Below are 27,544 nucleotides of genomic sequence, written 5' to 3'. Positions count from 1 at the left end.
AGGAGGTGAACGGGCTGTCCAGCTGCTGCCCTCTCCATAATGCCTGCTACTTCTTGAACTTGCTCTGTGCTCGCGGCTCCTCGTGCCACCCTGCTGGGGACCTTAGAGCTGAGCATGTGGCTCTGGTTGAGAAGCGCAGCGTTTGGGGCTCCCCGCGGCTGGGGTTCCTCTGAGACGAGGCAGCAGAGGAGGGAACCGGCTCGGAGGGCAGTGCAGGTGGGAGGCGGTGAGAGGCCCGCAGGGGTGTTCCCGGCTCTGCGCCCCTGCCCTGGGGAGCCCCGAACTCCGCCCGCACCCCCAGGACAGCTGAGCGCTGGCGGCCCCGCTGCTGCCCGGTGCCCTGCCGGGCCCTTCTCGTGCCTCCCGCCTTCTGCCCGGCCTGGGCCTTAGGCCACTGGGGACCCGGGGGCTGCCAGGGGTTCCGGCCACACTGCCCTCCTCTGAAGCTGCCCTGGGACCTCCCGGGGCTGCCTGGCCCGGCCCCTGCCCCCTCCTGCCCGGTGCTTCCCTCTCTGCCCTCAGCCACCCCATCCCCACCGTCCTGCTCGGGCCTGCTCTGGCCCCACCCAAGGGACCCCCATCCGATGGCCTGGCTCCCCCAGTCTCTCCCTGTTCCCTCCGAGGTGTCAGGCCCCTCAGCCTCGGATGCTGGCAGGTGCCCCAGGCTGGTCCCGGCTGGCATTGAAGCCACCTCCTGGGTCCTGGGAGTGCCCAGCACCCGGCCTCGTCTAGTCCCGAGCAGCCCCGTCCTGTGCTGGCTCAGGGGCCCTTTCTTCTCTGCTAGGACACGTCTGTTTCTGCCCCTGCCGAGCGGTAGTGACCATTTCCTTTCCTTTACACCCGGGCCTGGCTGGTGGGGAAAACAGTGAGCCAGAGAGTAGGGGTCCTGCCTCTGGGGAGTCATATGCTCCAATCGCAGCATCTTGTTCATGAGACTCATCACTGATGGCTGAGCCGAATTCAAAACTCAAATAATTCCAGAACTCTGTGCATAGGAACACAATTCTAAGGCCAGTGTGGTGCGTTTTTGCCCTGATTCTCCTCTTTTCCTTTCTCACGTCAGTTCTGATGTTTGGAGGCCTGGGGACGGGCTCTCCTCGGGTGACGACGCGTGGCTTCCATCAAGGTCATCAGTGCAGTGTTCAGAGCTGCCCCTGCCCCAGCCCCAGCACGGCTAGTGGACGTCTTCCACATGTGCACTTAGACAGGTTCCAATGAGAAAATGGTCTATGAGACAGAAAATGGAAGGTTCTAGAAATTGTAAGGCCTAGACCTAGAAATTGGCACAGTGTTCCCATTTCCTTGCTGGCTGCTTCTCTCGGCTCTGATAAGCCACCCCCTTCTCTGGCACCTGGCAAGGCCCCCAGCTTCACACCCAGCAACAGGGCATCCCACCCTCTTCTGCCTCAAATCGATGACTTCCTCCTCTGCTCCCAGCTGGAGAAAATGCTCTGCCTTTAGAGGGCACATGTGATTTGACTCGGTCCATTTGGAGAATCCCCCTTTGCCCTATACTGTGACACCCCCAGACAAGTGCCAGCTCTCCACAGTCACAGTTCCACCCACCCCCAAAGGGGAGGGGCTGCACAAGGATCTGAGCCTAGGGGGTCATCTTGGGGACCTGCCTATGACAGTCACATCCATGCATCCTCTCAGCCAAGCAGGCCTGGGGTCCAGACTCCAGGAGAGGCCATGGACACCCCACCTCTCAATGGGAAACATGTCCAAGATTTGGGGTCATATGGCAGAACCACCACATCTCCCAACTGTTTGAGGTGTGAGAGCCGGACATGAATGAGAGAAGGAGATGACCTGTGTTAACAAGTGGGTCTGAGACATGCAGGCCCACAGCTCTGGACCTTGGGTCGCACGATTCTGCCGTCCTCCAAGTGACAAGAGACACTGCAAGGGCCATGTGCTTTCCTCAATGGGGAAAAAGAAGCAATGTCAGCTGCTGGGTGAGAGAGCTTCAAAGTGTGCAAACTCTTTTAAAAGCATTCACCAGCTTTGGGGGCCTGCTATTGGCTCACTAGCCCCAGCTGGGAGCGCCCCACTTTGTCACTGCCTGTGTATGACACACTGCACATGCTAATGGCTGGACAAATAGCAAAAGAAAAACGACCTTTGAAAGTGAACTTAGATTTTCAAAAACTAATTAAATGCTTTTTCAAAATGCATTCCAAAGCATAGACAAGTATACATTAGACAATGTCCTGGATACATGATCATCTAATTGATTCCTTCTACTGCCTTCTCAGCCTGCACACTTAAAGAAGCACATGGCTTTTTGGAGCGGCCCAGGTGGCAAGACCCTGAGAGCAGCCTCCAGACCCAGCCAGCAGGGAGCTGAGGCCGTTGGTCCGACAGCCTGCAGGGAACCGAAATCCACCAGCAGCCAGGAAGGCCTGGGAGTGGATCCCCCTGGTGGAGTTTTCCGATGAGGCCCCAATCCTGGCCAGCCTTGCCCACAGCCCTGCCAGGGAGCCTCCAGCAGAGGACCCGAGGTGCCTGGTCTCCTCCCCACAGCTTCTCTGAGATAAATAAAGTTGGTAGAGCAGCTTTTGTGGCTGTTTCTTATACAGCATCGATAAGTAGTACTTCATCATAGGGAAAATAAGAATAATTTATCACATGGGTCATGGTTGGAAATAGGTTTAGAGAATTATGCATATACAAAAATGCATTGTTTTGTCCAATAGAACAAATTACTTTGCTAGGATGAATCCTAAGATGACTGAGTTGTAAAGATTAGGGACTGCATTTCTGTTCCTTGTGTTCTCCACACACCAATCGAGCTTCTTGAACATATTTGGTTTTCAATAAACATTTATTGAATTAAAAAAAAACAGTTATTTCCCCATCAAGGAAAAGTAAGGGTATAAAGCTCTCCACCTTGTACTGTATAGTTGGCACCAAGGGAGACAATGGATAGACTCTGCAGAATCCTGGCACTTAGAATGGCCTTATTTGCCGTGCTGATGATTTTGATCATTTTCATTAACTCACGTAATAAATGTGTAATGTCTTCTAAGAGCCGTGAACACAGCAGATGAGGTCTCTGCTTTGGGAAGCTTATATTCTATATTCTTTGTCCCAGAAACGAGCAAAGAAAACAGACAGATGCATCACATGTCAAACGGTGGTCAATGTAACAGAGAAAAGCGAGGTGGGGCACAAAGGACACACGGTGAGGAGAGATGTTATTGTAGTTGAGGGTGGCACCTGTCCTTGCTGTTGGCAGGTGTGTCAGCTGGGCAGGTCAGGTGCCATTGTGGGGACAAGCAGTCTTTAAGTCCTGATGCTTCACACAGCCAAAGTCTCTACCACACTCACGTCACAAGGGTTGGCAGGGGAGTTCTGCTCATCTGACCTGCTCAGATGCCAGGTCAATGGAGGCTTCATCTGAAACTGCTGCAATGGGACAGAAATGTGACACGTCAAGTGCTGGACTTCAAAGTTTCGTCCATTGCTAAACAGATCATTTCTGCTCATGTTTCACTCTCCAAATGAAGCCAAGTAACAATCTAACTTCAAAAGGGACAGGGAAGTTCCCACGTCTGGAAGGAGAAAACCCACATTGGACGGTCAGTGCAGACGCAGCACGGAGCTCTGTAGTATTACCCCAGTTATCATGGCTTCCCCAGGGTTTCCCATTTCTCCCCTGCCCGTGGCCCTCTGCTCTCGGCAGTTTCTCTCACTGGCTTCCTTTTCCATTTACAGTGCTTCCTATAAACATCCCCTCGGCAACTGGTTTGTATCACATTCTGGGAAATACAGCCCACGGGCAAAATCTAGCCTGCCACTCGTTCTGGCAAATAAAGTTATATTGTAACAACCTGGGCCTTTCCGTTAAGTGTTGTCTCTGCCTGTTGTTTGCTACAATAGCACAGCTAAGCAGTTGTGTCTGTGACATGGACTGCAGAATAGAGTGTATTACTGTCTGGCTCTTTAAAAAAAACTTGCTGACTCTGGACCTATATAACTTAGAATTTTTAAAATAGATATTTCTTTTCATCTAGCAATTCCATCTTCTACAGAAAATGGAATGTCCACATAGTCTATCTACAAAAATGCACATTAGAGCAGTGTTTATAAGAGAGAGAGAGTGAGATGGCCAGTATACAGTCCACTTGCTCGCCCAGGCTGCAGAGTGAAGTATAATCACACACTCACACGTGGGGAGGTGCTGTAGGGGTGGGATGACACCCACAGTCATTTGACCGAGTAAAGGACGTTGTCCTGGGTGAGGCTGCTTCACTCAACTGAAAGACCCAGAGAGCAGAACTGAGGCTTCTCAGAAGAAGAACTTCCCCCTATCGACTGCAGTTTCACCCCATCCCAGGAGCCCCAACTCCCACCCTGAGGGTCTGCCCCATGGGTGCTCAGACTTGTGTAGCCAGCCTCCCACTCCTTGTCAAAAGACTGTTTCCTGATAGTAAATATCTCTATTTATTACTATAAAGATATTTATTATATATGTATAAATATATATATATATATTTATGTATCCCATTGTTTCTGTTTCTCTGGTGGAAAGCTGATGTGACGATGATGGATTAGATAGACGGACAGATTCTGATAGAGATAGATGCAGAGAGATAGAGATAACACATAAAATGAGAGCAACCTAAGGAAAAGCAAGGGGAATTGGTTAAATATATTACAGTAATAATTTAAATAAACAAAGAATGGGAAATCCTTTCAGAGAATTACATGAACCTGTTAAAAAATGTTGCAGAAAAATACTGCAAAAAGCACACTCTACATCATTAAGTGGCAAATGCAGGACAGAGGATGTTTTTGCAGTATGTTACGAATCGTGCAGGTGTGTGTTGGTGTGAGTGTGTGAGTTGGAGAAGGAGGATCTAAACAGACAGACCCCGATGCACTGGCAGTGGTTGTCCCTGGGAAGGAGAATGAAGGGGATGCATTTTCTCCCCGTCCCGTGTACCGAACGCTGCTCCCGTGGGCACCGCCTCTCGCCGGCGGGATGAGGCTGTGCCATGGGAAGCCCCACGGCTGGGGTGGCCCTGCCCAAGCCCTGCGGCCCCTGCCCTCTCCCCTGGGGCAGGCCCGACCCCATCCCACAGAGATGCTCAGCGCACCTGGGAACATTCCCAGCGCCATCCTCTCGCAGATGGAAACAATGGCAGCTCTCCTTAGACCACGCGGGCTGCTGCTGGATGACTTTGTCTAACCGCTCTGACGCCCTCTGGCCCTTGGGACACTTTCCAGGGTGTTCTGAAGTGAATTTCCCCGCTGCCCACAGGTGACCCAGTTTCTGGGTGGGGGCACCGCACCCATGATTCACATTTAAATCTGCCTCACTCAGACAGATTTTAAAGTTCGGTATGGCTTACAGTTCCACTTATTTTCATTTGTTCTACATCAAATCAGGGGATCTGGAGAGGACGTGGGCCGGGGCGGGGCGCCCCATTTCTCAAGCGCCTGATTTTTTAAATGTGTTTTTATTGTGAAATAGAACATATATAAACAAATAAGCAATACATTTCCAAGTACATTTTAACTAGTAGTTATAGAACAGATTTTAAAGTTCGGTATGGCTTACAGTTCCACTTATTTTCATTTGTTCTTCTCGCTGCTCGAAGACACTGGCGACCCAAAGAAATATCAATATAATGATGCAGCAAACTCATTTGATAATCCTATCCTCCCTGTTATACTCCTCCTCCTTCTTTTCTTTTTTGTCAAAAATAACACACACAAAAACCCCAATACATTTCAAAGTACATTGCAACAATTAGTTGTAGAAGAGCTTTCACAAGTGTGGGGTTTACACTCCCACAAGTTTGAGCTTTTACTTCCAGCTGCTCTGCGTCCTGGAGCCTGGCCCTGGCACCGTGGGGTCAACAATGGCACTGGTTATTTTAAGGACAAAGAAAACCTCAAGGACTAAGATGTTTAATTTGGGATTCATGCTGTTATCAAATTAGGAATCAATTGAAACAGTCCTACATCAAATAATGATGCAAATGAGGCCCCGTTTGAGGCTGGTGTGGGGGAGACCCCAGGGGGGCGGGTCTGCAGGGGGTTCCATGGCGCACAGAGGGGGAGGGGCTGAGGGGGCCCTGTGACCTGAGCACGTGACCCGGCAGCATGTGGGGGAGTCACAGCCTCGCACCCGCTCCCACCCGGCACCCTTGACCCATCACACAGCAGCCTGATGAGGACGCGGCAGGGAACAGGCCGGACTGCCGTTGGCTGGAGCCGACCACTGCGGGGAGAGCTGGGGCTCCCTTCTGTGCCCAGCTGACCTGGCGGGGCCTCGGGGCCCCTAGAGTTCTGCCCCTTAGTCCAGTCTTCCCTGCCCGCCCAGTCGCCCCAGAGGGCCGGTGCGTCCGGGACTGTGTTAGGGCTGTGGGGCCACAGACGGGCATGGGCTCTGTCCTCACAGAGAGCAGTGGCAAGGCGGGGAAAGGCTGTGGTTCAACACCACCCTCCAGTAAATGCACAGTGTGGCCTGTGCTGAGTGTGACAGGTTCGTGGGGTCCCAGGGAAGGAGCACCAGACCTGGCGGATACTCTCCTGGGGTAGAATTCCAGGCCCCGACACCTGCCAGGAAAAGATATCGAGGCTGGGGAGGGGGTTGCCCTCCCTTTGCCTCCCCCCACACCTGCAGGCCGTGCTGGGTCCCCACAGGGCCTCCGTGGGCTCTGGGGCACGCTCGGCTTCCTAATGACACAGGAGCTGATCGGCATCATTGCAGGCTCGGCCGTGACACGCAGGGGCTGCCACTGTGTTTCCACTGTGGGTCACCAGACTCAGTCGGCGTGCCAGGGTCAGACACGCTGCGTGCTCCATTTTAAGAAAACTGAGCAATTGATAGTAAGGACCTCGAGGGGAGTGAGAGAGGCCCAGGGCAGGAGGAGGGCTGGGCTTCAGGCTCAGCAGGATCCAGGTGCCTGACGCCCTCCTCCTCCCCTCTCCCTGCCCTCTCTGCCACCTGTATCCCCTCTGTGCAGGGGTGCGGTCTGGAACCTGCTGCTACTTTTTCAGTCCAAGCAGTTACCACAGCCCATCAGATCTGCCTCCTCCAGCCTGAAAACGAGACCACCTGCTTTCCTTGGGTCTCCTCTTCTAACCTGCAGGAGGAGAACTCACTGACCCATCGCTGTCCAGGCATTCGCCTCTGGGCCGATCTGCTGTGGCCTGAAGAGCAAGGTCACATGAGAAAATGACAACTGCCATGCAAAGCACCGGGGTGGGGCGGAGGGAGGGGCCCCGGGACCGGGCAGAGGGGCTGGGCCAGGCAGCCAGCAGCACCCTGTGCACTAGATGAGCGTCTCGCCACAGCTGCCCGTCAGCCCATGGGTGTGCAGACCGGGGGTGTGGCTCATGCGGTCTCTCCCCCCCCTTCTCTCCAAGGTGCCCTGGTTCTTGTGGGGGTCCCCATGGACGACGCTGCCCCACCCAGCCCAGAGAGGAGCCCACGAGACCCCTCCACTCTGGGCACGAGGTGTCCATGAGCCTCCTACCCCCAGATGGCCCGAGAGCCCAGCCATGGCAGGAGTCACCATCAGTCTGTCCGTCCTCTGGCACCAGTCGCCCCCCAAGACCTGAGCACCACGGGCTGGTCCCCAAGGCGGGGCGTGGCAGACACCTCATGGAGGAGGGGGGCTGACCTGGGAGCCTGGGTGCTCTGCCAGGGACAGAGGGAGCCAGCAGAGTTTGGGGGACGACCCAGGGTTTCCCGCCTGGGGAGACTGATCCTGGAAAACGATCTCCAGAGAAATCCAGTTTAGCGCAGTCACTAATGACCATGCCGCGTCTCTGTGTACTGACTGCGGAGAGGGGAACCCAGGGTGGGTCAGGGCTCTGGTGTGACAGTGCTGAGGGCGTGGCGTGGGCAGGGGGCTGAGGTGCTGCTGGGGGCTCACACAGGGGCAGGGGCCCAGGGCCGGGACCTGCCCAGCTGGGCAGAGGAGTGTAGAGCTGGGCCCAGGTACGGCTGCTCCTTGTCACTCTTTCCCTCCTCCTCCTCCCCTGCTGTCCCCCTCCCTGTCTCCCTCCCCTCAGCTGCCAGGCCCCTCCCGGCTCCCAGATGTCCATCTCCCCTCAGCTGACCACCAGAGACTAACTAGCACCTGGGATCCCATTTCCAAGGGGATGGACACTCTTGGTCCAGCTTGCACGGGGCCCCCAAGCTGCTGCTACCTGCTGTGGGGCCAGAGGGACAAGGCCCCCAAGCACAAATCGGCTGCCAGGACTCCTGTGGGGTGAGACGGGAGGCTCAGACAAAGGGCGTGTGGGCCTGAGGTCCCTCCGAGTGCACCCCAGGGGCTGGTGGCTCAGGGGGAGACCCAGCTCCCACAGAAGCTGTGCTGGGCTACACCGGGTCCGGTCAGGGAAGCTGCCCTTGGCTGTCACACCACTGGGGAAAGGGACACGCAGTCCCCTTAGGAGCCCCCAGGTTCCTTCCACGCCCACGCCGCTTAGCTCTGTGAGCACAGCGCTCACCTTCAGCCTGCACATCCACTGCACACCAGCCAGAGTTCAAACCTGGCATTTCCCATTTGCCTTGTGCAAATCCGGAACTTTCCAATGCCTTCCAGTGCTGGCTCTAGTTCCCACCTACACTTTCTGCCCCACAATTTTGTGATGTTCCTACATTAACATAAACTGTGTTGTTAATCAATTAGGGTCCATAACATAACAGGGTCCTGGAAGCAGAAGTCCATTCAAAGGCTCAGGCTCCGCCTTCCTGCCCAATCCCGGCTGCAGGATCAGGGGCAGTTATGACACACGTCTTTGTTCTAAGGGAAAGCCGATTTCAGATCCCAGCTCTACCTTTAATTAAGGAAGTTACTTAAAATCATTTCAAGTGAGGTGGACACATTTCAGGAGCGGGGGTTGGGACAAACCCAGAAACTTCACTTAAATTTAATTTCAGATAAATGACAAATAATTTTCTTTTAGTATAAATAGGTTCCCATATATCACGTGGGACGTATTAAACTAAGAATTATTCATTGTTTATCTACATATTTGGGATGTACTACAAATACATGTTTACCTGGAGTTCAGATTTAACTGGATATCCTATATTTTATCTAGAAACCCTACAAACCCCATGCCGGCACCAGTAAAATAAGGGGAATAATTGAATACACTTTTCATGGGGTTACTGGGGGGATTAAATGAAGTAATGTCAATAAACATCAGTGGACTGTAAATGCTGAATATAGTTTAAGTATTACTCTTATGTTGATTATAGGATTGCCTTTGACAACCCTGGTTTATGCCTCCTGCCAGTAGGAAATGATAAACACCTCCTCTATTTGCATTCAGAATTCCGCCAGACTGTGATAAATTACACGGCCATGGCAGTGTAAAGGACCATATGTTTCTACCCCATTTTGAAGTACACATTGTATACAATGTATTTGGAAATATGCATTGAAATGCGCTCCCTCATTGTAACCAGCAGAGGGCACTGCAGGGCATCCGCTGAATGCGAAGGACCTGGCCACACAATTTTACTTTGTAACATCCCTGCGTCAGTTTCCACCACCTACAGCGCCGCCACCTTCCCCCAACACACACGTTTCATTTTATTCAGGGAGAGTGGCTGACTCGGGAATTCTATGACTGCTCACCTTCACATGTGGAAAATGCACACGCACACACACACGCAAGAAGACTGTAAGTCACACTAATTGGAAAATCTATGAGTGATTATCCTCTACCCATATTTTTTTCTAGAATAAAGTAAAATTGTATCATAATTCCAGCAAAATTTAGCCAGAGCACTATTCTTACTCTAGGCCAGCAGGGATGTGTTTTCTGACTTGCCTACAGTGTATCCTCATTGTCCAGGACAGTACCGTGCACAGGCAGGCGCTCAAAAGATTGATGATGCAGGAATAAATGAACAAATGGAGGGATGGAAGGACGGATGGACGGTCGGATGTGTGGATGAATTCCAGGGCTGACTACTGAGAGGATAAGCATGTAGACCCCATTAGCTGTGACTGAACCTTTCTTAAAGGAGAAATGACGGCGCCCAATAGGAAATGGAGCGCCCACTTGCATTTAGAAGGAGGTCTCCCCAGCAGCAGCAATGGGTGGCGACTGCTGCTCTCAGGGAGAACCAGAGGCTCTTCTTGGGGAAGAAAAGGAGAAGCAGAAGGAAGTCCCCGGACACTCCCCGGCCATGCTCACTGTCCTCCCAGCACAGGACAAGGCGCCCCTAACGCCGGACCCCAGACCCGGGTGGGGGAGGGGGGGCAGCTACGCGCGCACACGGGGCCGCGCGAGGCCGGGAGGAGGGGCCGAGTTGCCCCTCGCCGCGCGCATGCGCAGTGAGCCAACAGCTCGGTGCGCTCATGGATTGGCAGGTGCCCCCCATTCCCGTGCTCGGTGGCCCCCCACTCTCCCTGCGTCCCTGGGACACCCCAAAGCTGCCCGGGCGGAGAGCCGGGGCCGGGGCTGATGCTCCCGGGGAGCCTGAGGACACGACGGGCGGGGCTGTGCGGCCCTGCGGGGGCCAGTGGTCCAGGAGGCCAGGAGAGGCAGGTCAGGGCCCCCCACCTGCCCCGTCCCCGCTGCTGTCGGGGGTGAGGGCGCCCAGGGAGGAGGGGCCCGGTGGGGGCAGTTCCTGTGGGCGGGGAGCCCCTCCTGGCCCCGTACTGCGCCCCATGTGGTGAGGTACCCAGGCTCCAGCGCTCAGGGTCCCCAGCCCTGGGGAACCCAGTCCAGCCCGCAGGGGGATCCGAGCCCCTGCTCTGGCCTCGCTAGGCCCGGTGCTGACACTCAGGGGCTGGGCCTGGGCTGGAGCCCCTGGTCCGGGTGCCCTCCTGAGTCCAGGCCCTCCGGCCTCCCCTGCCTGGTTTAGTCCCTGCCTGACTTCAAGGGGGCAGGTCCCTCGGCCCCTTGGCAATGGAGGAAACTGAGGCTCTGAGGGGTCACTCTTATCTTGCCTGTCACATGGCTCTGACAGCACCCAGCAGTGGGTCTGAACCCCAAGGGCTGAGCTTGCACAACACACCCGAGGAGGGGCCCTGAACCAGCCTTGAGGGTGAGGACAGCGAGGATGGGGCCCCAGGGGGAGCACTGAGCCGGGGGCTCTGAGCAAGGAGAGGACACCACGCAGCAGCTCTGAGGGTCCAGTTGTGGGCGTGTTACACCTGCCCGTGGGGTCTTTCCCAGCAGGGAGCACAGGGCCTGGGAGAACCTGGGCATCAGGCCACCCACTCCGTGTCCAGCCAGCCTGGGCCCAAGAGAAAGAGAGAGAAGGGAAAGGAAGGTTCTGCTCCTCCAGGAGCTCGTGTTGCCTAGAATCAAACAGTTCACTCAGGCAGTGACCCCTGAGCACCTACCCCTGAGGGGGCCCCATAAGCCCCCCACCTGATGGCAAACAGGGTCTGGAAGTAGAGACTATTCCCCACCCTACAGGTGAGGAAACTGAGGCTCAGGCAGCTGTAGCCAGAACCCGAACTCCTCTGGCCTCTCCTTCTATCCTGAAGCTTCACTGATGGTGACGGTGATTGAAGAGGCTGTTTATGAGGCTCACTGAGCAGGACCCCAGGGAGGGGAGGGGCTGAAGCCTCTTCAATCAGTGTGTGCAAGTGGGGTGTCTGTGGTTGTCTTAAATGTGGAGTCACCACCCACACCCATGTCAGCACCTTCCTGCTGTCCCTGGGGAGACTCTGGAGAGTCCCTTTGCCTGTTCGGTGACCCTCCATCATTTTAGTGTCAGCCCAGAGCTCACCTGACCTGCCCCTTGTCTGATCACTCACAGGTGGGTGTCGTGAACAGGGAAGAAGGCTTCAGGGAGACATCTACAGGGAGCTCAGCCTCTTGGGGTTGATGTCCACAGCTTCAAAGTCATCCCCTTTGTCCCCCACTGCAGCCCTGGAGATAACAGTGAGGCCCCGCAACTGGCAAGGTGTGAGCTGGGGGTGCTTGGCTGAGCCCTTGGCTGTGATGGGGGCCAGGGAGCTGACCTCTCAGCAGGCCCTCCTATCACCTGCAGGGACCCTGAAGGTCAAGGACATGTAGAAATTATGCCTGCAGCCCTCCATCACCAAGGACAGCACCTGCGGGGATGAGACTGCCTGGACCATCCACGTCACTGCTCCCAGAGAAGGAGGTGTTCAGCCCTGTGGGCCACCCTCCCGTCCCTCCAGTCTCCACCTAGTGCACCATCCCCACCTGCTCTGTACTTGCCACCTCGTGTCCACAAGGCCAGCCTCACCTCCTGACTGACCCTGGAGACCTGGATAAGGTGCGTGGAGACGATCCCTGGGCTGGGGGGGGCACAGAAGGGTCCCAGCCACAAATGGGTGAATCAGAGAAAAGCCATCTGGCCCTGCCGTGGACCCTGGTCTGAGTTCTAGTCCCTGTGGCCGACCTTCCAGTTGGGACCCTTGGACAAATCCCTTCACCTCCCTGACCTGCGCCAGCCCCATCTGTGACAGGAGGACGGCAGCTCCCTGCTGAGCCTGTCTCTGTGCTGGGACCTAAGTCCTCCATGAGCTCAGCCCAGGGCCCAGGGCACAGGGCCGCAGCAGACAGAGGCAGATCAGTGGTTTCCAGGGTCTGCAGGAGAACGGAATGGAGCATGGTGCTGAGGCGGTGGCGGGGGGTGGGGGAGGGTGGCCGTTTGGAGACAAAATATGTTTCAGATGAGACAGTGATGATGGTGGCAGCTACCTTGAAGTGCTCCCAGCTTCACGTGACCTGATTTTACCCCAGCTGGCTCAAGTGGGGAAGGGGCACCGGCACTTTCCATTTCCCACATCAGGCTCAGGGAGGGAGTTCTGGTGGTTTGTTGCCTTAAACCCATCTGCTGGGGGAGGCTGTGTGGCGGCCAAAACCAGGCTGGCCACTGTCCCCAGGCTGGCGGGGGCACCTGTCCACAGGCCTTAGCTGGTCCCTCCTCAGGTGACCATGTGAGAAGCTTGGACTTCCCTGAAATATCCAACCAGGTCTGGGGTCAATTTCCCACTTACACTGGTTCCAGACCCACAGGAAGGGATTCGATTTGAATCCATGGTTTGCTGTCAACCCAACAGACTCCACCACCACCTGCTCTCACCTCCGGGTCTCAGTGGTGTTCACAAGACCCATCCTTGCCGTGCTGACCCACCCAGCCCTGCACAGACTGCCCACCCTCCAGGCCACCCCCTGGAAGGTTAAGAAGTCTATTTCCCAGCCCCCCTGCTCTTTGGGTGGGGAGAGCACAGCCTGGTGGTCCCTGGTTCGTGGCTCTACAGGGCATCATTTCATCCCTTTGAAAAGAGATGAAGCCCGTGAACACATTTAAGACTCCATATGATAAAAGTCAATCAGAATGAAAGAAGTTAGGGACACTAACACACAGAAGTCTGAGACGAGGCTTTAAGCATGAAAGCAGAAATTGAACTATGAGCTTGCTTTTAGTCAGGGCCAAGAGGGAACCATCTCAGGGCAAACTTTTTATCTGATCAAACAAGGAACACGCATCCACTTGATGAGAAAAAATCGCTCCTGATGCTGAATTTTAGGAGGAAGATGCCTCAAAACTTCACAGAGGGTAAGGTGTAAATACAAGTAAAATAGCAAACTCCATGATCTGCCACAGCTTTCCCTTTCCCCACATGAGGATCCCAATTTCCTTGTCAGTCCTGAGGAATTCACCAGAAACTTCCATGCCCTGTCTCCAACCTCCTTCCAACGTCATCTGCAGGGCTGGAATGCGCTGTGAGCACCTGGCCAAACAGGGCAGTGTCTGTTCTCTTCCTTAGTACAGCTGAGACCTCCAATCCCCTTTGTCGCATCCTCCCAGATGCCCATCTACCGTGCACGGTGGAGGAGTTCCTGTGGATAATTTCCATGAGGTCCCAGGCACGCGTTTCCCACCTGCTCTACACAGGCCACTTTCTGCCTGTACCCGGGGTCCCACATGGACTGACCCAGCCACACCTGGATTAGGCAGGAGGAGCAGCCCTGGGCAAGAGCTGAAAAAGGAGGGTCCCACCCACAAAGGCATGAATCAGATGACAAAGCCTGGCCCCAGATCTGAGTTCCAGTCTCTGACCCCCAAATTTCCAAATGAAATCAGTTGGGCAAGACCTTAACCTCCTTGAGCCAGGCCATCCCATCTGTCAAGTGAGGATAGAGGTTCCATCCTTCATCCCATCTCTGGCCCAGGAATAAAGGGTCTAAGCAGTGAGCACCACTCCCGGGAACAAGGACACATGACAAAGAAGCAGATCAGTGGATACTAGGGTCAGAAAAAGGCAAGAGAAGAGTGACTGCACTGTGGGGTGGGTTCCGAGATCGGATGCAAAGTAGGAGAGGAATGCAATGTATCTAAGGAACTGACAGACACGGGTCAAAAGCATAAAATAAATATTTAAATTTTATTTAAACAAGAAAATGGAAAAAACAAGGAAAAAAAATTATGAATAAGATAACATAAACTCTTTGCTGGTTTCCCAGCAATGTGCTTGGAGAGAACAAATAATGGGACTCCAGGCACTGCCCAGGTTGTCCACCACCTGGCGCTCTGTTGGGTCTGACCTGGTTTGGATTGCATGTCCCAGGGAGGGTCCTCTTCACACTGTGTGGGAGAAGAGAAGGACAAGCCATGAGTGACTCTGTCATGGCTGCAAGAACGGTCAGGACACCATAAATGGAAGGTCTTGACCAAGTGCTGACTTCTCTCTGCCTACCCTTGAGCATCTCATCCTTCACACTGTCCCTCAGGCAACAGAGGAACAGCCTATCTCCCATGCCCAACTTGAGAGGCTTCATTTGGCTCTGCCCATCCCGTGGCTCATCCCCTTGTGTTCTCAATAGCTCCGTGTCCTGTGTGCTTTCACTCCCACCACTCAGATGTATCCCCTGAGGACTGGGGAGTTGATAAGATGTCCCAGATCCCATGGAAAGTGCTAACTGAGTCAGCGGTGATGTTGGCAAGGGCACTGACCTGGTGGCCTTCTGGACCAGGACCTGTTGGTGGCGGGTGATGTATCCGCCATTCTTCAGGATGTTGGCCAACACACAGGGTTCCCTGTGCATCTGAAGAGGCACCCGGAGATCACCAGTCCTCTTTCCCCAGCTGGCCCTCTGAAAGATGTTAACTGGCCCACTACTGAGTCTGGCCTGGTTTGGATTGCAGGTCCCATGGAGGGTCCTCTTCACACTGCGTGGGAGAAGAGAAGGACATGCCATGAGGGGCTCCTCCATGGCTGGAAGAAGGGTCAGGACACCATAAATGGAGGTTCAGGAGCACGTGTTGACTTCTCTCTGCCTACCCGTGAGGGTCTTATGCCTTATACCATCCCTCGGGCAACAGAGGAACAGCCTATCTCCCATGCTCAATTTAAGAAGCTCCACTTGAGGGCGCTCATCCCCTGATCATTACCTTTGTGCTACCATAGCCTGCATCTTGTGTTCTCTCAATCCCACCCCTTGGTCGTCTCCCCTGAGGATCAGAGACAGCAAGTGACATCCCATGTCTCATGGCAGGGGTTGCTGAATCAAGAGGGATGGTGGGCAAGGCACAGACCTTGAGACCAGCTGCCACACTTGCTGTTCTGGTGGGAACCTTGTTCTCATGTTCCCCTGGCAAATGGTCTTGCAAACAAATTCAAAGACTGTAGTTGTGGCCACCAGGCACAGCTCAGGTTCCAAACCAACAGGCCCTGTGGATGACCTGAACCAGGTTTGACTCCTCCAGGTGGTCAACAGAGTCATCTTCACACTATGAGGGAAGAGATAAGGACATGCCATGAATGGCTCCTCCATGGGTGCCAAAAGGGTCAGGGCAGCACAACAGAAGTTTATGAGTATGTGTTGATTTCTCTCTGCCTGCCTGTGAGGGTCTCCTCCTGCACACTGCCCTTGTGGCAAGAGAGGAACAACCTGTCACCCATGCCCAACTTGAGAGGCTTCATTTGGCTCTGCCCATCCCGTGGCTCATCCCCTTGTGTTCTCAATAGCCCCGTGTCCTGTGTGCTTTCACTCCCACCACTCAGATGTATCCTCTGAGGCCTGTGGAGTTGATAGGATGTCCCAGATCGTATGACAAGTGCTAACTGTGTCAGCGGTGATGTTGGCAAGGGTACTGACCTGGTCACCGTCTGGTCCAGGACCTGTTGGTGGCGGGTGATGTATCCGCCATTCCCCAGGATATTGGCCAACACACAGGGTTCCCCGTGTATGTGAAGAGAGACCTGGCGATCCTCGGTCCTCTTTCTCCAGCTGGTCCTCTGGAGGTTGTTTATTGGTCTCGTCTCCACATTTGTAGTAATATTTTCATCACCCTGGTTAGCAATAGGAAACACATGTGCTGTTTGGGTTCACCCTAGGTTTCTCAATAACAGATCTGTCTGGGAGTCAGAATGAGGACCTACACCCTGGAATTCCTGAGTGATCATAGGGGCTGCCCAACCTGGTTTTGATTCCCGGACGCCCCATCGATGTCCTGGCACCTAAGAGTGAAGCTCTATGCCCCCATCTCACCTGCAGTCTCCTCTGGGCACTGCTGTTGGTGTGGTCCACCGGTCTTGTGGTCACAGGGATGGTGTAGAAGTCGTAATCATCCAGTTCTGGACCCCTCTTCCGGGTGGAGGTCTGTAAAGAGAAGACCATCATGTAGGCTGGGAGGACAGGAGACATCAACTCCACGATTCTGGGTGAAGCCGTGAGGTGGGTGCCCCTCCTGCTCTCCGTACCCCACGCAGCCATGACCTGGAAGGGGGCATGACAGGTCCACCAGGTGTCCATCGCCAACCACCTGACCTTGCCAAGTGCCTGTCCCTGCGCATGTTCCTCCCCACCCCCCACTCTGGGACTGGGAGGTCTCAGGCTGTCCAGGCAGGACCACCAGGCTGACTTGGCCTGAGCTCCTGGACAGGACCCTGGGTTACCTGGTGGGTCCTCCTGGTACAAGGCCAGAGGTTTCGAGGGCAGGAGCTGAGCCAGCGCCTGCAGCGTCGGAAGAGGCTGTCCCCATGGGGTCTCCTGAGGCCACGGCCTCTGCCCACAGGTAGACAACAGGAGAACATCTTGTTCTCTCGAGCACCTCTTTGCGAGTGAGCTGTTAGGGTCTGTGTCTAGAATGTAGGTGCCTGGATACCGGGGTTCCAAGTTCTGTTAGGCTCCTTCTCCAAGGAATTGAGGTCACCCCCTGGTCCCTTTCCTTGGTCCCCTCCATGAATGGAATCTCCCCCCGTGCTTCTCTGTGGGGTGACCGCCCTCCCTCTGCTTCCTGTCATCTCCCTCCCTGCACTGTGTCACCCTCACAACCCCCCACACTGCTCCCTATGGCGTGGGGACGTCAGGAGGAAACTGAGGGCTCAGAGTCTGGTTCAGACCCGACTCTCCTCCTCCCAGTCCTGTGCTCCTGCAAGTGCTGGTGCCTCTCAGCACCTCCCCCTCCCCCTCCTGCTCAAGGGACATTCCAGCTTCTCCTGCCCAGGGCCGCCAATGGGGGATGTGTGATAATTCCTTTTACACTTGAGGCTGGGCTCACCTGTGCTACTGCAGGGGCTGAGAGGGGGAAGGACGGCCTGTGGGGTGGAGGCAGCAGGGACCCACCTCTACTCAGGGCTGAGCTCACAGGTGTGGTCTTGGGAAAGTCACAAACCCCTTGACATCATTTCTCAGTCCACATCCAGGGTGACTCGAAAGTCAGAGAAAAGCAGCCTTGTTCCCCTTGGGTGTAAACCTCCAAAGGCATCCCATTCTCGGTAGCATTTCCTCCATGCTTCCACAAGGTCTGTCCTCTCCCCGGGCCCCCGAAGGTGGTGTGGTGCTCTGCCATGCTCTGTGCCACCCCAAGTGCTCAGTTCCCCAAACCACCAAACCTGTTTCTGCTGACCAGGTCCCCAAGCGAGTGGAACATATCGTTCAGGGCCTGAGAGCACCGCGGGTCACTGGTGGAGAACCGAGGGTGACACACTTCTCCTAGCCCAATTAGAGAAGGGGAAACTGAGGCCTTCTCTCCAGTAGTCTCTTCCCCTCTGGGGTTCGCCCACCTTTCAGTGCCCTGCATGGGGGCCGGCCTCCAGTTCCCTCTTCTCCTGGATGCCCTCGCATGCCCTGGGGAGGCAGACCCCTGTGGATTCTGTGACCCGACATCCTGCCATTTCCCCACCTCCAGCTGAATCATCCCCACAGCAGTGTTTGTGAGGTGGTTCCTCATTGCATTTGCCTAACGCCTGTTGATGTTAAATATGCTTTCATATGCTTGTGGTCCCATTGCGTCTCTTCTTGCAGAAATGCCTGTTTATGTTTGCACCCGTTTTACATGTGGTTGTAGGTGCTTTTGTTGTTTAGTGGTGGCAGGCTTCTATATATTCTGGATGAATTAAACACATATCAGACATAGGAATTTCTCCCTTTCTGTAGGCTGTCTTTTGACTTTCTTGATTATGTCCTTTGATGCACAGTTTTTTTTTATTGCCAAACTTCTAATAAACACTTCTTTATTATAAGTAATATTTGTTTTTCATATCATACCCCCCACTCCTCCCCCTCACTGATCACCAGCATTACAATCTAAATTTATTTTAACATTTCCCCCCCTATTATTCATCTTTATTCCATATGTTTTACTCATCTGTTGACAAGGTACATTAAAGGAGCATCAGACCCAAGGTTTTCACAATCACACAGCCACACTGTGAAAGCTATATCATTATACAGTCATCTTCAAGAAACATGGCTACTGGAACACAGCTGTACATTTTCAGGCCGTTTCCTTCCTCCAGCCTCTCCACTACATCATGACTAACAGGTGATATCTATTTAATGCCTAAGAATAACCTCCAGGATGACCTCTCGACTCTGTTTGGAAGCTCTCAGCCATTGACACTTTATTTTTTCTCATTTCACTCTTCCCCCTTTTGGTCGAGAAGGTTTTCTCAATCCCTTGATGCTCAGCTCATTCTAGGATTTCTGTCCCACATTGCTAGGTAGGTCCACACCCCTGGGAGTCATGTCCCACGCCAACAGGGGGAGGGTGGTGAGTTTCCTTGTGTGTTGGCTGGAGAGAGAGGCCACTTTGAGCAAAAAAGAGGTTCTCTTGTGGTGACCCTTAGGCCTAATTTTAAGTAGGCTTGACCTATCCTTTGCGGGGTTAAGTTTCATATGAACAAACTCCAAGATCGGGGGCTCAGACTATAGCTTTCTTGTCCACACTGCTTGTGAGAATATCAAGAATTCAACTTGGGGAAGTTGAACTTTCCCCCTTCCTCACCATTCCCCGAAGCAGACTTTGCAAATACTTTTATATCACTGTTCAATCACTCTAGGATTCATCGGGGCATCACTCTGGACAAACCAACAAAATCTCATGTCCTACTCAAGGTTCCATGTACTTACAGTGTTCAATTAAGCTGTCGACATAAGTCATATTAGGAAATGCACTAGTCAAAATACAAATTTTGTACCAAATAAGCATTTTTTGCTTTAGTCTCACACATAAGTTGAAATTTAAATATTAACTACCATCTATTTTCAGCACCTTGCAGTAATGACATTCCTCTGTTCCTCCTCGTGCCAAAACATTTTTTAAACTTGTACATTTCATCACTGTCATTATACACTCTAGGCATTCCTAGGTTAAACCATCTCAGCCTTTATCGTCTATCTTTCTTCCTGATTTCATTTATGCCCCAGCCCTCCTCCCTCTTTCATTCTCACATTCAGCTTCATTCAGTGTTTTAACATAATTGTATTACAGTTCAGTAGTATTGTGCTGTCCATTCCTGAGTTTTTACATTCAGTCCTATTGCACAATCTGTATCCCTTCAGCTCCAATTACCCAATATCTTACCCTATTTCTATCTCCTGATGGTCTCTGTTACCAACGAAATTCTCCAAGTTTATTCATTAAAGTCAGTTCATATCAGTGAGACCATAGAGTATTTGTCCTTTGGTTTCTGGCTAATCTCATGCAGCATAATGTCCTCAAGGTCCATCCATGTTGTTACATACTTCATAACTTTATTCTGTCTTACAGCTGCATAATATTCCATCATATGTATATACCACAGTTTGTTTAGCCACTCGCCTGTTGATGGATGTTTTGGCTGTGTCCATCTCTTCGCAATTGTAAATAATGCAGCTATAAACATTGGTGTGCAAATGTCTGTGTCCTTGCCCTCATGGTCCTCTGAGTAGGTACCTAGCAGTGGTATTGGCGGGTCATATGGCAATTCTATCTTGAGCTTTTTGAGGAACTACCAAACTGCCTTCCACAGAGGTTGTACCATTTGACATTCCCACCAACAGTGGATGAGTGTGCCGCTTTCTCCACATCCTCTCCAGCACTTGTCATTTTCTGTTTTATCGATAATGTCCATGCAGGTGGGTGTGAGATGGTATCTCAATTTGGTTTTGATTTTCGTTTCTCTAACAGCCAGGAAAGTTGAGCATGTCTTTGTTGCTTCCTATGAAACAGAGCTCGAAGGATATTAAGGAATTATGAGAAAGAGAGAGAGAGAGAGTGAAAGAAAGAAAGAGACAAACAGATGGGATCAGGGGGTCTGAAGCTTAACTTTAGCAAACAACAGACAACTTTATTCTGAACCAGATCCTGGTTATATACTGCGGGGTAACAAAAGGCCTGCCTGCTTTTCCTAAGGAAACAAAGTACTTAACTTTCTTCATACTTAACTAACCGTTTGGGGGTAAATGAACATTCTGTTCCTCCCAGACTGTTCCAAACAAAGCAAGTAACAATCTCCTCAGTTTCTTGCCCACTCAGGGAAAGCCAGCTGCTCCCAACAAATTCTGCAGGTCCTATTTTAACGCTTTGGCTCCTACATCTCTTCATGTCCCTTTGACCATTTGTATTTCCCCTTCTAAGAAGTGTCTGTTCAAGTCCTTTGCCCATTTTGTAATTGGATTGGCTGTCTTTTTGTTGTTGATTTGAACAATCTCTTTATAAATTTTGGATACTAGGCCTTTATCTGATCTATCATTTCCAAATGTTGTTTCCCATTGTGCAGGCTGTCTTTCTACTTTCTTGACAAAGTTCTTTGATGTGCACTAGTGTTTTATTTTGAGGAGTTCCTCTCTCTCTCTCTCTTCAATGCTCTTGCTTTGGGTGTAAGGTCTAGGAAACCGCCACTTATTACAAGATTTATAACATATTTCCCTACATTTTCTTCTTACAGTTTTATAGTCTCAGATCTAATACTTAGGTCTTTGAACCATTTTGGGTTAATTTCTGTATAGGCTGTGAGATATGGGTCCTCTTTCATTCTTTTGCATATGGATATCCAGTTCTCTAGGCACCATTTATTGAAGAGACTGTTCTGTCCCAGGTCAGTTGGCTTTACTGGATGCACAGAAGTTTTTAATTTTCATATAACCCATTTTATTTTGTTCCTCATGCTGTTGGTGTCATATTTAAAAATTTTCGGCAAGTCCATGTCCATGAAATGCTTCTGCTCCATTTTAATTGAAGAGCTTTTCAAGATTCAGCAATTACATTTAGCTTTTTTTTTACCTTGAGCTGTAGTTTGCATATGGCTGTGGTGGGGCCAACTCCATCTTGTCCCATGTACACTCCACGTCTCTCTCCACCTTTTCTTTTTTTTTTTTATTCATTAAAAAAATTAACTAACACAACATTTAGAAATCATTCCATTCTACATATACAATCAGTAATTCTTAATATCATCACATAGATGCATATTCAGCGTTTCTTAGTACATTTGCATCGATTTAGAAAAAGAAATAGAAGGACAACAGAAAAAGAAATAAAACAATAATAGAGAGAAAAAAATTTAAAAAAAGAAAAAAAAACTATAACTCAGATGCAGCTTCATTCAGTGTTTTAACATAATTACATTACAATTAGGTAGTATTGTGCTGTCCATATCTGAGTTTTTGTATCCAGTGTTGTTGCACAGTCTGTATCCCTTCAGCTCCATTATCTTACCCTGTTTCTATCTCCTGATGGTCTCTGTTACCAATGAGATATTCCGAGTTTATTCTCTAATGTCGGTTCACATCAGTGGGACCATACAGTATTTGTCCTTTAGTTTTTGGCTAGTCTCACTCAGCATAATGTTCTCTAGGTCCATCCATGTTATTACATGCTTCATAAGTTTATTCTGTCTTAAAGCTGCATAATATTCCATCGTATGTATATACCACTCTTTGTTTAGCCACTCGTCTGTTGATGGACATTTTGGCAGTTTCCATCTCTTTGCAATTGTAAATAATGCTGCTATAAACATTGGTGTGCAAATGTCTGTTTGCATCTTTGCCCTTAAGTCCTCTGAGTAGATACCTAGCAATGGTATTTGTGTCATATGGCAATTCTATATTCAGCTTTTTGAGGAACCGCCAAACTGCCTTCCACAGTGGTTGCACCATTTGACATTCCCACCAACAGTGGATAAGTGTGCCTCTTTCTCCACATCCTCTCCAGCACTTGTCATTTTCTGTTTTGTTGATAATGGCCATTCTGGTGGGTGTGAGATGATATGTCATTGTGGTTTTGATTTGCCTTTCTCTAATGGCCAGGGACCTTGAGCATCTCTTCATGTGCCTTTTGGCCATTTGTATTTCCTCTTCTGAGAGAGTTCTGCTCAAGTCTTTTTCCCATTTTGTAATTGGATTGGCTGTCTTTTTGTTGTTGAGATGAACAATCTCTTTATAAATTCTGGATACTAGACCTTTATCTGATATGTCGTTTCCAAATATTTTCTCCCATTGTGTAGGCTGTCTTTTTACTTTCTTGATGAAGTTCTTTGATGCACAAAAGTGTTTAATTTTGAGGAGCTCCCATTTATTTCTCTCTTTCTTCAGTGCTCTTGCTTTAGGTTTAAGGTCCATAAAACTGCCTCCAATTGTAAGTTTCATAAGATATCTCCCTACATTTTCCTCTAACTGTGTTATGGTCTTAGACCTAAAGTTTAGATCTTTGATCCATTTTGAGTTAACTTTTGTATAGGGTGTGAGGTACGGGTCCTCTTTCATTCTTTTGCATATGGATATCCAGTTCTCTAGGCACCATTTATTGAAGAGACTGCTCTGTCCCAGGTGAGTTGGCTTGACTGCCTTATCAAAGATCAAATGTCCATAGATGAGAGAGTCTATACCTGAGCACTCTATTCGATTCCATTGGTCGATATATCTATCTTTATACCAGTACCATGCTGTTTTGACCACTGTGGCTTCATAATATGCCTTAAAGTCTGGCAGCGTGAGACCTCCAGCTTCGTTCTTTTTCCTCAAGATACTTATAGCAATTTGGGCACCCTGCCCTTCCAGATAAATTTGCTTATTGCTTTTTCTATTTCTGAAAAATAAGTTGTTGGGATTTTGGTTGGTATTGCATTGAATCTGTAAATCAATTTAGGTAGGATTGACATCTTAACTATATTTAGTCTTCCAATCCATGAACACGGTATGCCCTTCCATCTATTTAGGTCTTCTGTGATTTCTTTTAACAGTTTTTTGTAGTTTTCTTTGTATAGGTCTTTTGTCTCTTTAGTTAAATTTATTCCTATGTATTTTAGTCTTTTTGTTGCAATTGTAAATGGATTTCCTTTCTTGATTTCCCCCTCAGCTTGTTCATTGCTAGTGTATAGAAACACTACAAATTTTTGAATGTTGATCTTGTAACCTGCTACTTTGCTGTACTCATTTATTAGCTCTAATAGTTTTGCTGTGGATTTTTCCGGGTTTTTGACGTATAGTATCATATCATCTGCAAACAGTGATAGTTTTACTTCTTCCTTTACAATCTTGATGCCTTGTATTTCTTTTTCTTGTCTAATTGCTCTGGCTAGAACCTCCAACACGATGTTGAATAATAGTGGTGATAATGGACACCCTTGTCTTGTTCCTGATCTTAGGGGAAAGTTTTCACTTTTCCCCCGTTGATGATGATATTAGCTGTGGGTTTTTCATATATTCCCTTTATCATTTTAAGGAAGTTCCCTTGTATTCCTATCTTTTGAAGTGTTTTCAACAGGAAAGGATGTTGAATCTTGTCAAATCCCTTCTCTGCATCAATTGAGATGATCATGTGATTTTTCTGCTTTGATTTGTTGATATGGTGTATTACATTAATTGATTTTCTTATGTTGAACCATCCTTGCATATCTGGGATGAATCCTACTTGGTCATGATGTATAAATCTTTTAATGTGTTGCTGGATTCGATTTGCTAGCATTTTGTTGAGGATTTTTGCATCTATATTCATTAGAGAGATTGGTCTGTAGTTTTCTTTTTTTGTAATATCTTTGCCTGGTTTTGGTATGAGGGTGATGTTGGCTTCATAGAATGAACTAGGTAGCTTTCCCTCCACTTCGATTTTTTTGAAGAGCTTGAGTAGAGTTGGTACTAATTCTTTCTTGAATGTTTGGTAGAATTCACATGTGAAGCCATCTGGTCCTGGACTTTTCTTTTTGGGAAGTTTTTGAATGACTGATTCAATTTCTTTACTTGTGATTGGTTTGTTGAAGTCATCAATTTCCTCTTGAGTCAAAGTTGGTTGTTCATGTCTTTCCAGGAACCCGTCCATTTCTTCTACATTGTTGTATTTATTAGCATAAAGTTGTTCATCGTATCCTGTTATTACCTCCTTTATTTCTGTGAGGTCAGTGGTTATGTCTCCTCTTCCATTTCTGATCTTGTTTATTTGCATCCTCTCTCTTCTTCTTTTTGTCAGTCTTGCTAAAGGCCCATCAATCTTGTTGATTTTCTCATAGAACCAACTTCTGGTCTTATTGATTTTCTCTATTGTTTTCATGTTTTCAATTTCATTTATTTCTGCTCTAATCTTTGTTATTTCTTACCTTTTGCTTGCTTTGGGGTTAGTTTGCTGTTCTTTCTCCAGTTCTTCTAGTGTACAGTTAATTCCCGAATTTTTGCCCTTTCTTCTTTTTTGATATAGGCATTTAGGGCAATAAATTTCCCTCTTAGCACTGCCTTTGCTGTGTCCCATAAGTTTTGATATGTTGTGTTTTCATTTTCATTCGCCTCGAGATATTTACTGATTTCTCCTGTAATTTCTTCCTTGACCCACTGGTTGTTTAAGAGTGTGTTGTTGAGCCTCCATATATTTGTGAATTTTCTGGCACTCCGCCTATTATTGATTTCCAACTTCATTCCTTTATGGTCCGAGAAAGTGTTGTGTATGATTTCAATCTTTTTAAATTTGTTGAGACTTGCTTTGTGACCCAGCATATGGTCTATCTTTGAGGATGATCCATGAACACTTGAGAAAAAGGTGTATCCTGCTGTTGTGGGATGTAATGTCCTATAAATGTCTGTTAAGTCTAGCTCATTTATTGTAATATTCAAATTCTCTGTTTCTTTATTGATCCTCTGTCTAGATGTTCTGTCCATTGATGAGAGTGGAGAATTGAAGTCTCCAACTATTATGGGAGATGTGTCTATTTCCCTTTTCAGTATTTGCAGTGTATTCCTCACGTATTTTGGGGCATTCTGGTTTGGTGCATAAATATTTGTGATTGTTATATCTTCATGTTGAATTGTTCCTTTTATTAGTAGATAGTATCCTTCTTTGTCTCTTTTAACTGTTTTACATTTGAAGTCTAATTTGTTGGATATTAGTATAGCTACTCCTGCTCTTTTCTGGTGGTTATTTGCATGAAATATCTTTTCCCAACCTTTCACTTTCAACCTATGTTTATCTTTGGGTCTAAGATGTGTTTCCTGTAGACAGCATATAGAAGGATCCTGTTTTTTAATCCATTCTGCCAGTTGATGTCTTTTGATTGGGAGTTCAGTCCATTAACATTTAGTGCTATTACTGTTTGGGTAATACTTCCCTCAACCATTTTGCCTTTTGTATTGTATATATCATATCTAATTTTCCTTCTTTCTACACTCTTCTGTACACCTCTCTCTTCTGTCTTTTCGTATCTGACTCTAGTGTTCCCTTTAGTATTTCTTGCAGAGCTGTTCTCTTGGTCACAAATTCTCTCAGTGACTTTTTGTCTGGAAATGTTTTAATTTCTCCTTCATTTTTGAAGGACAGTTTTGTTGGATATAGAATCCTTGGTTGGCAGTTTTTCTCTTTTAGTAATTTAAATATATCATCCCTCTGTCTTCTTGCCTCCATAGTTTCTGCTGAGAAATCTACACATAGATTTATTGGGTTTCCCTTGTATGTGATGGATTGTTTTTCTCTTGCTGCTTTCAAAATCCTCTCTTTCTCTTTGACCTCTGACATTCTAAGTAGTAAGTGTGTTGGAGAACGCCTATTTGGATCTATTCTCTTTGGGGTGTGCTGCACTTCTTGGATCTGTAATTTTAGGTCTTCCGTAAGCGTTGGGAAATTTTCAGTGATAATTTCTTCCATTAGTTTTTCTCCTCCTTTTGCCTTCTCTTCTCTTTCTGGGACACCCACAGCACGTATATTTGTGTGCTTCATATTATCATTCAATTCCCTGAGCCCCTGCTCAAATTTTTCCATTCTCTTCCCTATAGTTTCTGTTTCTTTTTGGATTTCAGATGTTCCATCCTCCATTTCACTAATTCTAACCTCTGTCTCTTGAAATCTACCATTGCAGGTTTCCATTGTTTTTTTCATCTCTTCTACTGTGTCTTTCATTCCCGTAAGTTCTGTGATTTGTTTTTTCAGACTTTCCATTTCTTCTTTTTGTTCATCCCTTGCCTTCTTCATGTCCTCCCTCAATTGATTGATTTGGTTTTTGAAGAGGTTTTCCATTTCTGTTCGTATATTCAGAATTAGTTGTCTCAGCTCCTGTATCTCATTTGAACTATTGGTCTGTTCCTTTGACTGGGCTATATCTTCAATTTTCCTGGTGTGATTTGTTATTTTTTGCTGGCATCTGGACATTTAATCAGATTTCCCTGAGTGTGAGACCCAGCAGGTTGAAAGATTTTCCTGTGAAGTCTCTGGGCTCTGTTTTTTTTATCCTGCCCAGTATGTGGTGCTTGTCTGTCTGTGGGTCCCACCAGCAAAAGATGTTGTGGCTCCTTTATTAATGCCACTATTGGTGTTTGGTTGGACCCAGTCCCTGCCACTGTCAGAAACTCCCTCCTCTCCCTCCGAGCAGCCTCCTGTGGGGGAGGGGCACTGGTTGTTGGCCGCTGTGCCCCGGGGAACTCGCCGATCCGATACCCGCCATCAGACCGGGAAGCTGCCCATGGGGCGTGGCGCTAGTCGCCTACCGCTGCGGCTTGGGGAGCCCGCTGATCCGAGACTCGTAGCCAGTCTGGGAAGCTGCCCGCGAAAGAGGGGTGCTGGCCGCCAAAGCTTGGGAAACTTGCCTCTCTGAGACTCTCAGCTGGTCTGGGAAGGAGGAAGGGAGGGGCGTCGGCCACCAGCCGCCAGAGCCCAGGGAAGCGCGTGCCGCTCGGGGAGCTCACGGCAGCGGAGTCTCGCAGATGGTCCAGCCAGTCCAGACTGGGGTATGCTGTGTGTCCGGTCCCTGCTGTGGCCCCGGGAGCTGTTCTGCACTGTTTCTAGTCACCTAGTATTTGCTCTGGAGGAGGAATTAAGACGTGCGTATGTTACTAAGCCGCCATCTTGGCCCCCTCCCCTCCACCTATCTTGACGAGACTATTT

General features: G+C 49.5%; 1 protein-coding gene and 1 long non-coding RNA gene across 3 annotated transcripts in view; one reads left to right on the top strand and one right to left on the bottom strand.

Annotated features, from left to right (window-relative positions):
* Positions 1 to 10,337: 10,337 nt before the first annotated feature.
* The window catches only part of LOC143648529 (uncharacterized), a 97,062-nt gene continuing 79,855 nt past the window's right edge, over positions 10,338 to 27,544 (top strand). For both annotated transcript variants that reach the window (XR_013158609.1, XR_013158608.1), the window contains exons 1-2: positions 10,338 to 10,536; positions 11,996 to 12,247. This is a non-coding gene — a long non-coding RNA (uncharacterized LOC143648529). The remainder of the gene's footprint in view (positions 10,537 to 11,995; positions 12,248 to 27,544) is intronic.
* On the bottom strand, positions 14,371 to 17,088 carry LOC143648864 (uncharacterized). Its single transcript, XM_077119314.1, has 6 exons — positions 16,881 to 17,088; positions 16,474 to 16,584; positions 16,081 to 16,274; positions 15,518 to 15,712; positions 14,936 to 15,151; positions 14,371 to 14,566 (listed from the first exon to the last, which is right to left on the bottom strand). Exons 1-6 carry the CDS (start codon positions 17,016 to 17,018, stop codon positions 14,371 to 14,373), a joined length of 1,050 nt encoding a protein of 349 aa, XP_076975429.1. The 5' UTR covers positions 17,019 to 17,088.

Source organism: Tamandua tetradactyla, chromosome 10 (genome assembly GCF_023851605.1).
Source record: "Tamandua tetradactyla isolate mTamTet1 chromosome 10, mTamTet1.pri, whole genome shotgun sequence".
NCBI lineage: Eukaryota > Metazoa > Chordata > Mammalia > Pilosa > Myrmecophagidae > Tamandua > Tamandua tetradactyla.
The sequence above is the reverse complement of the archived record's forward strand: the minus strand, read 5'-3'. Positions and strand labels throughout refer to the sequence as shown.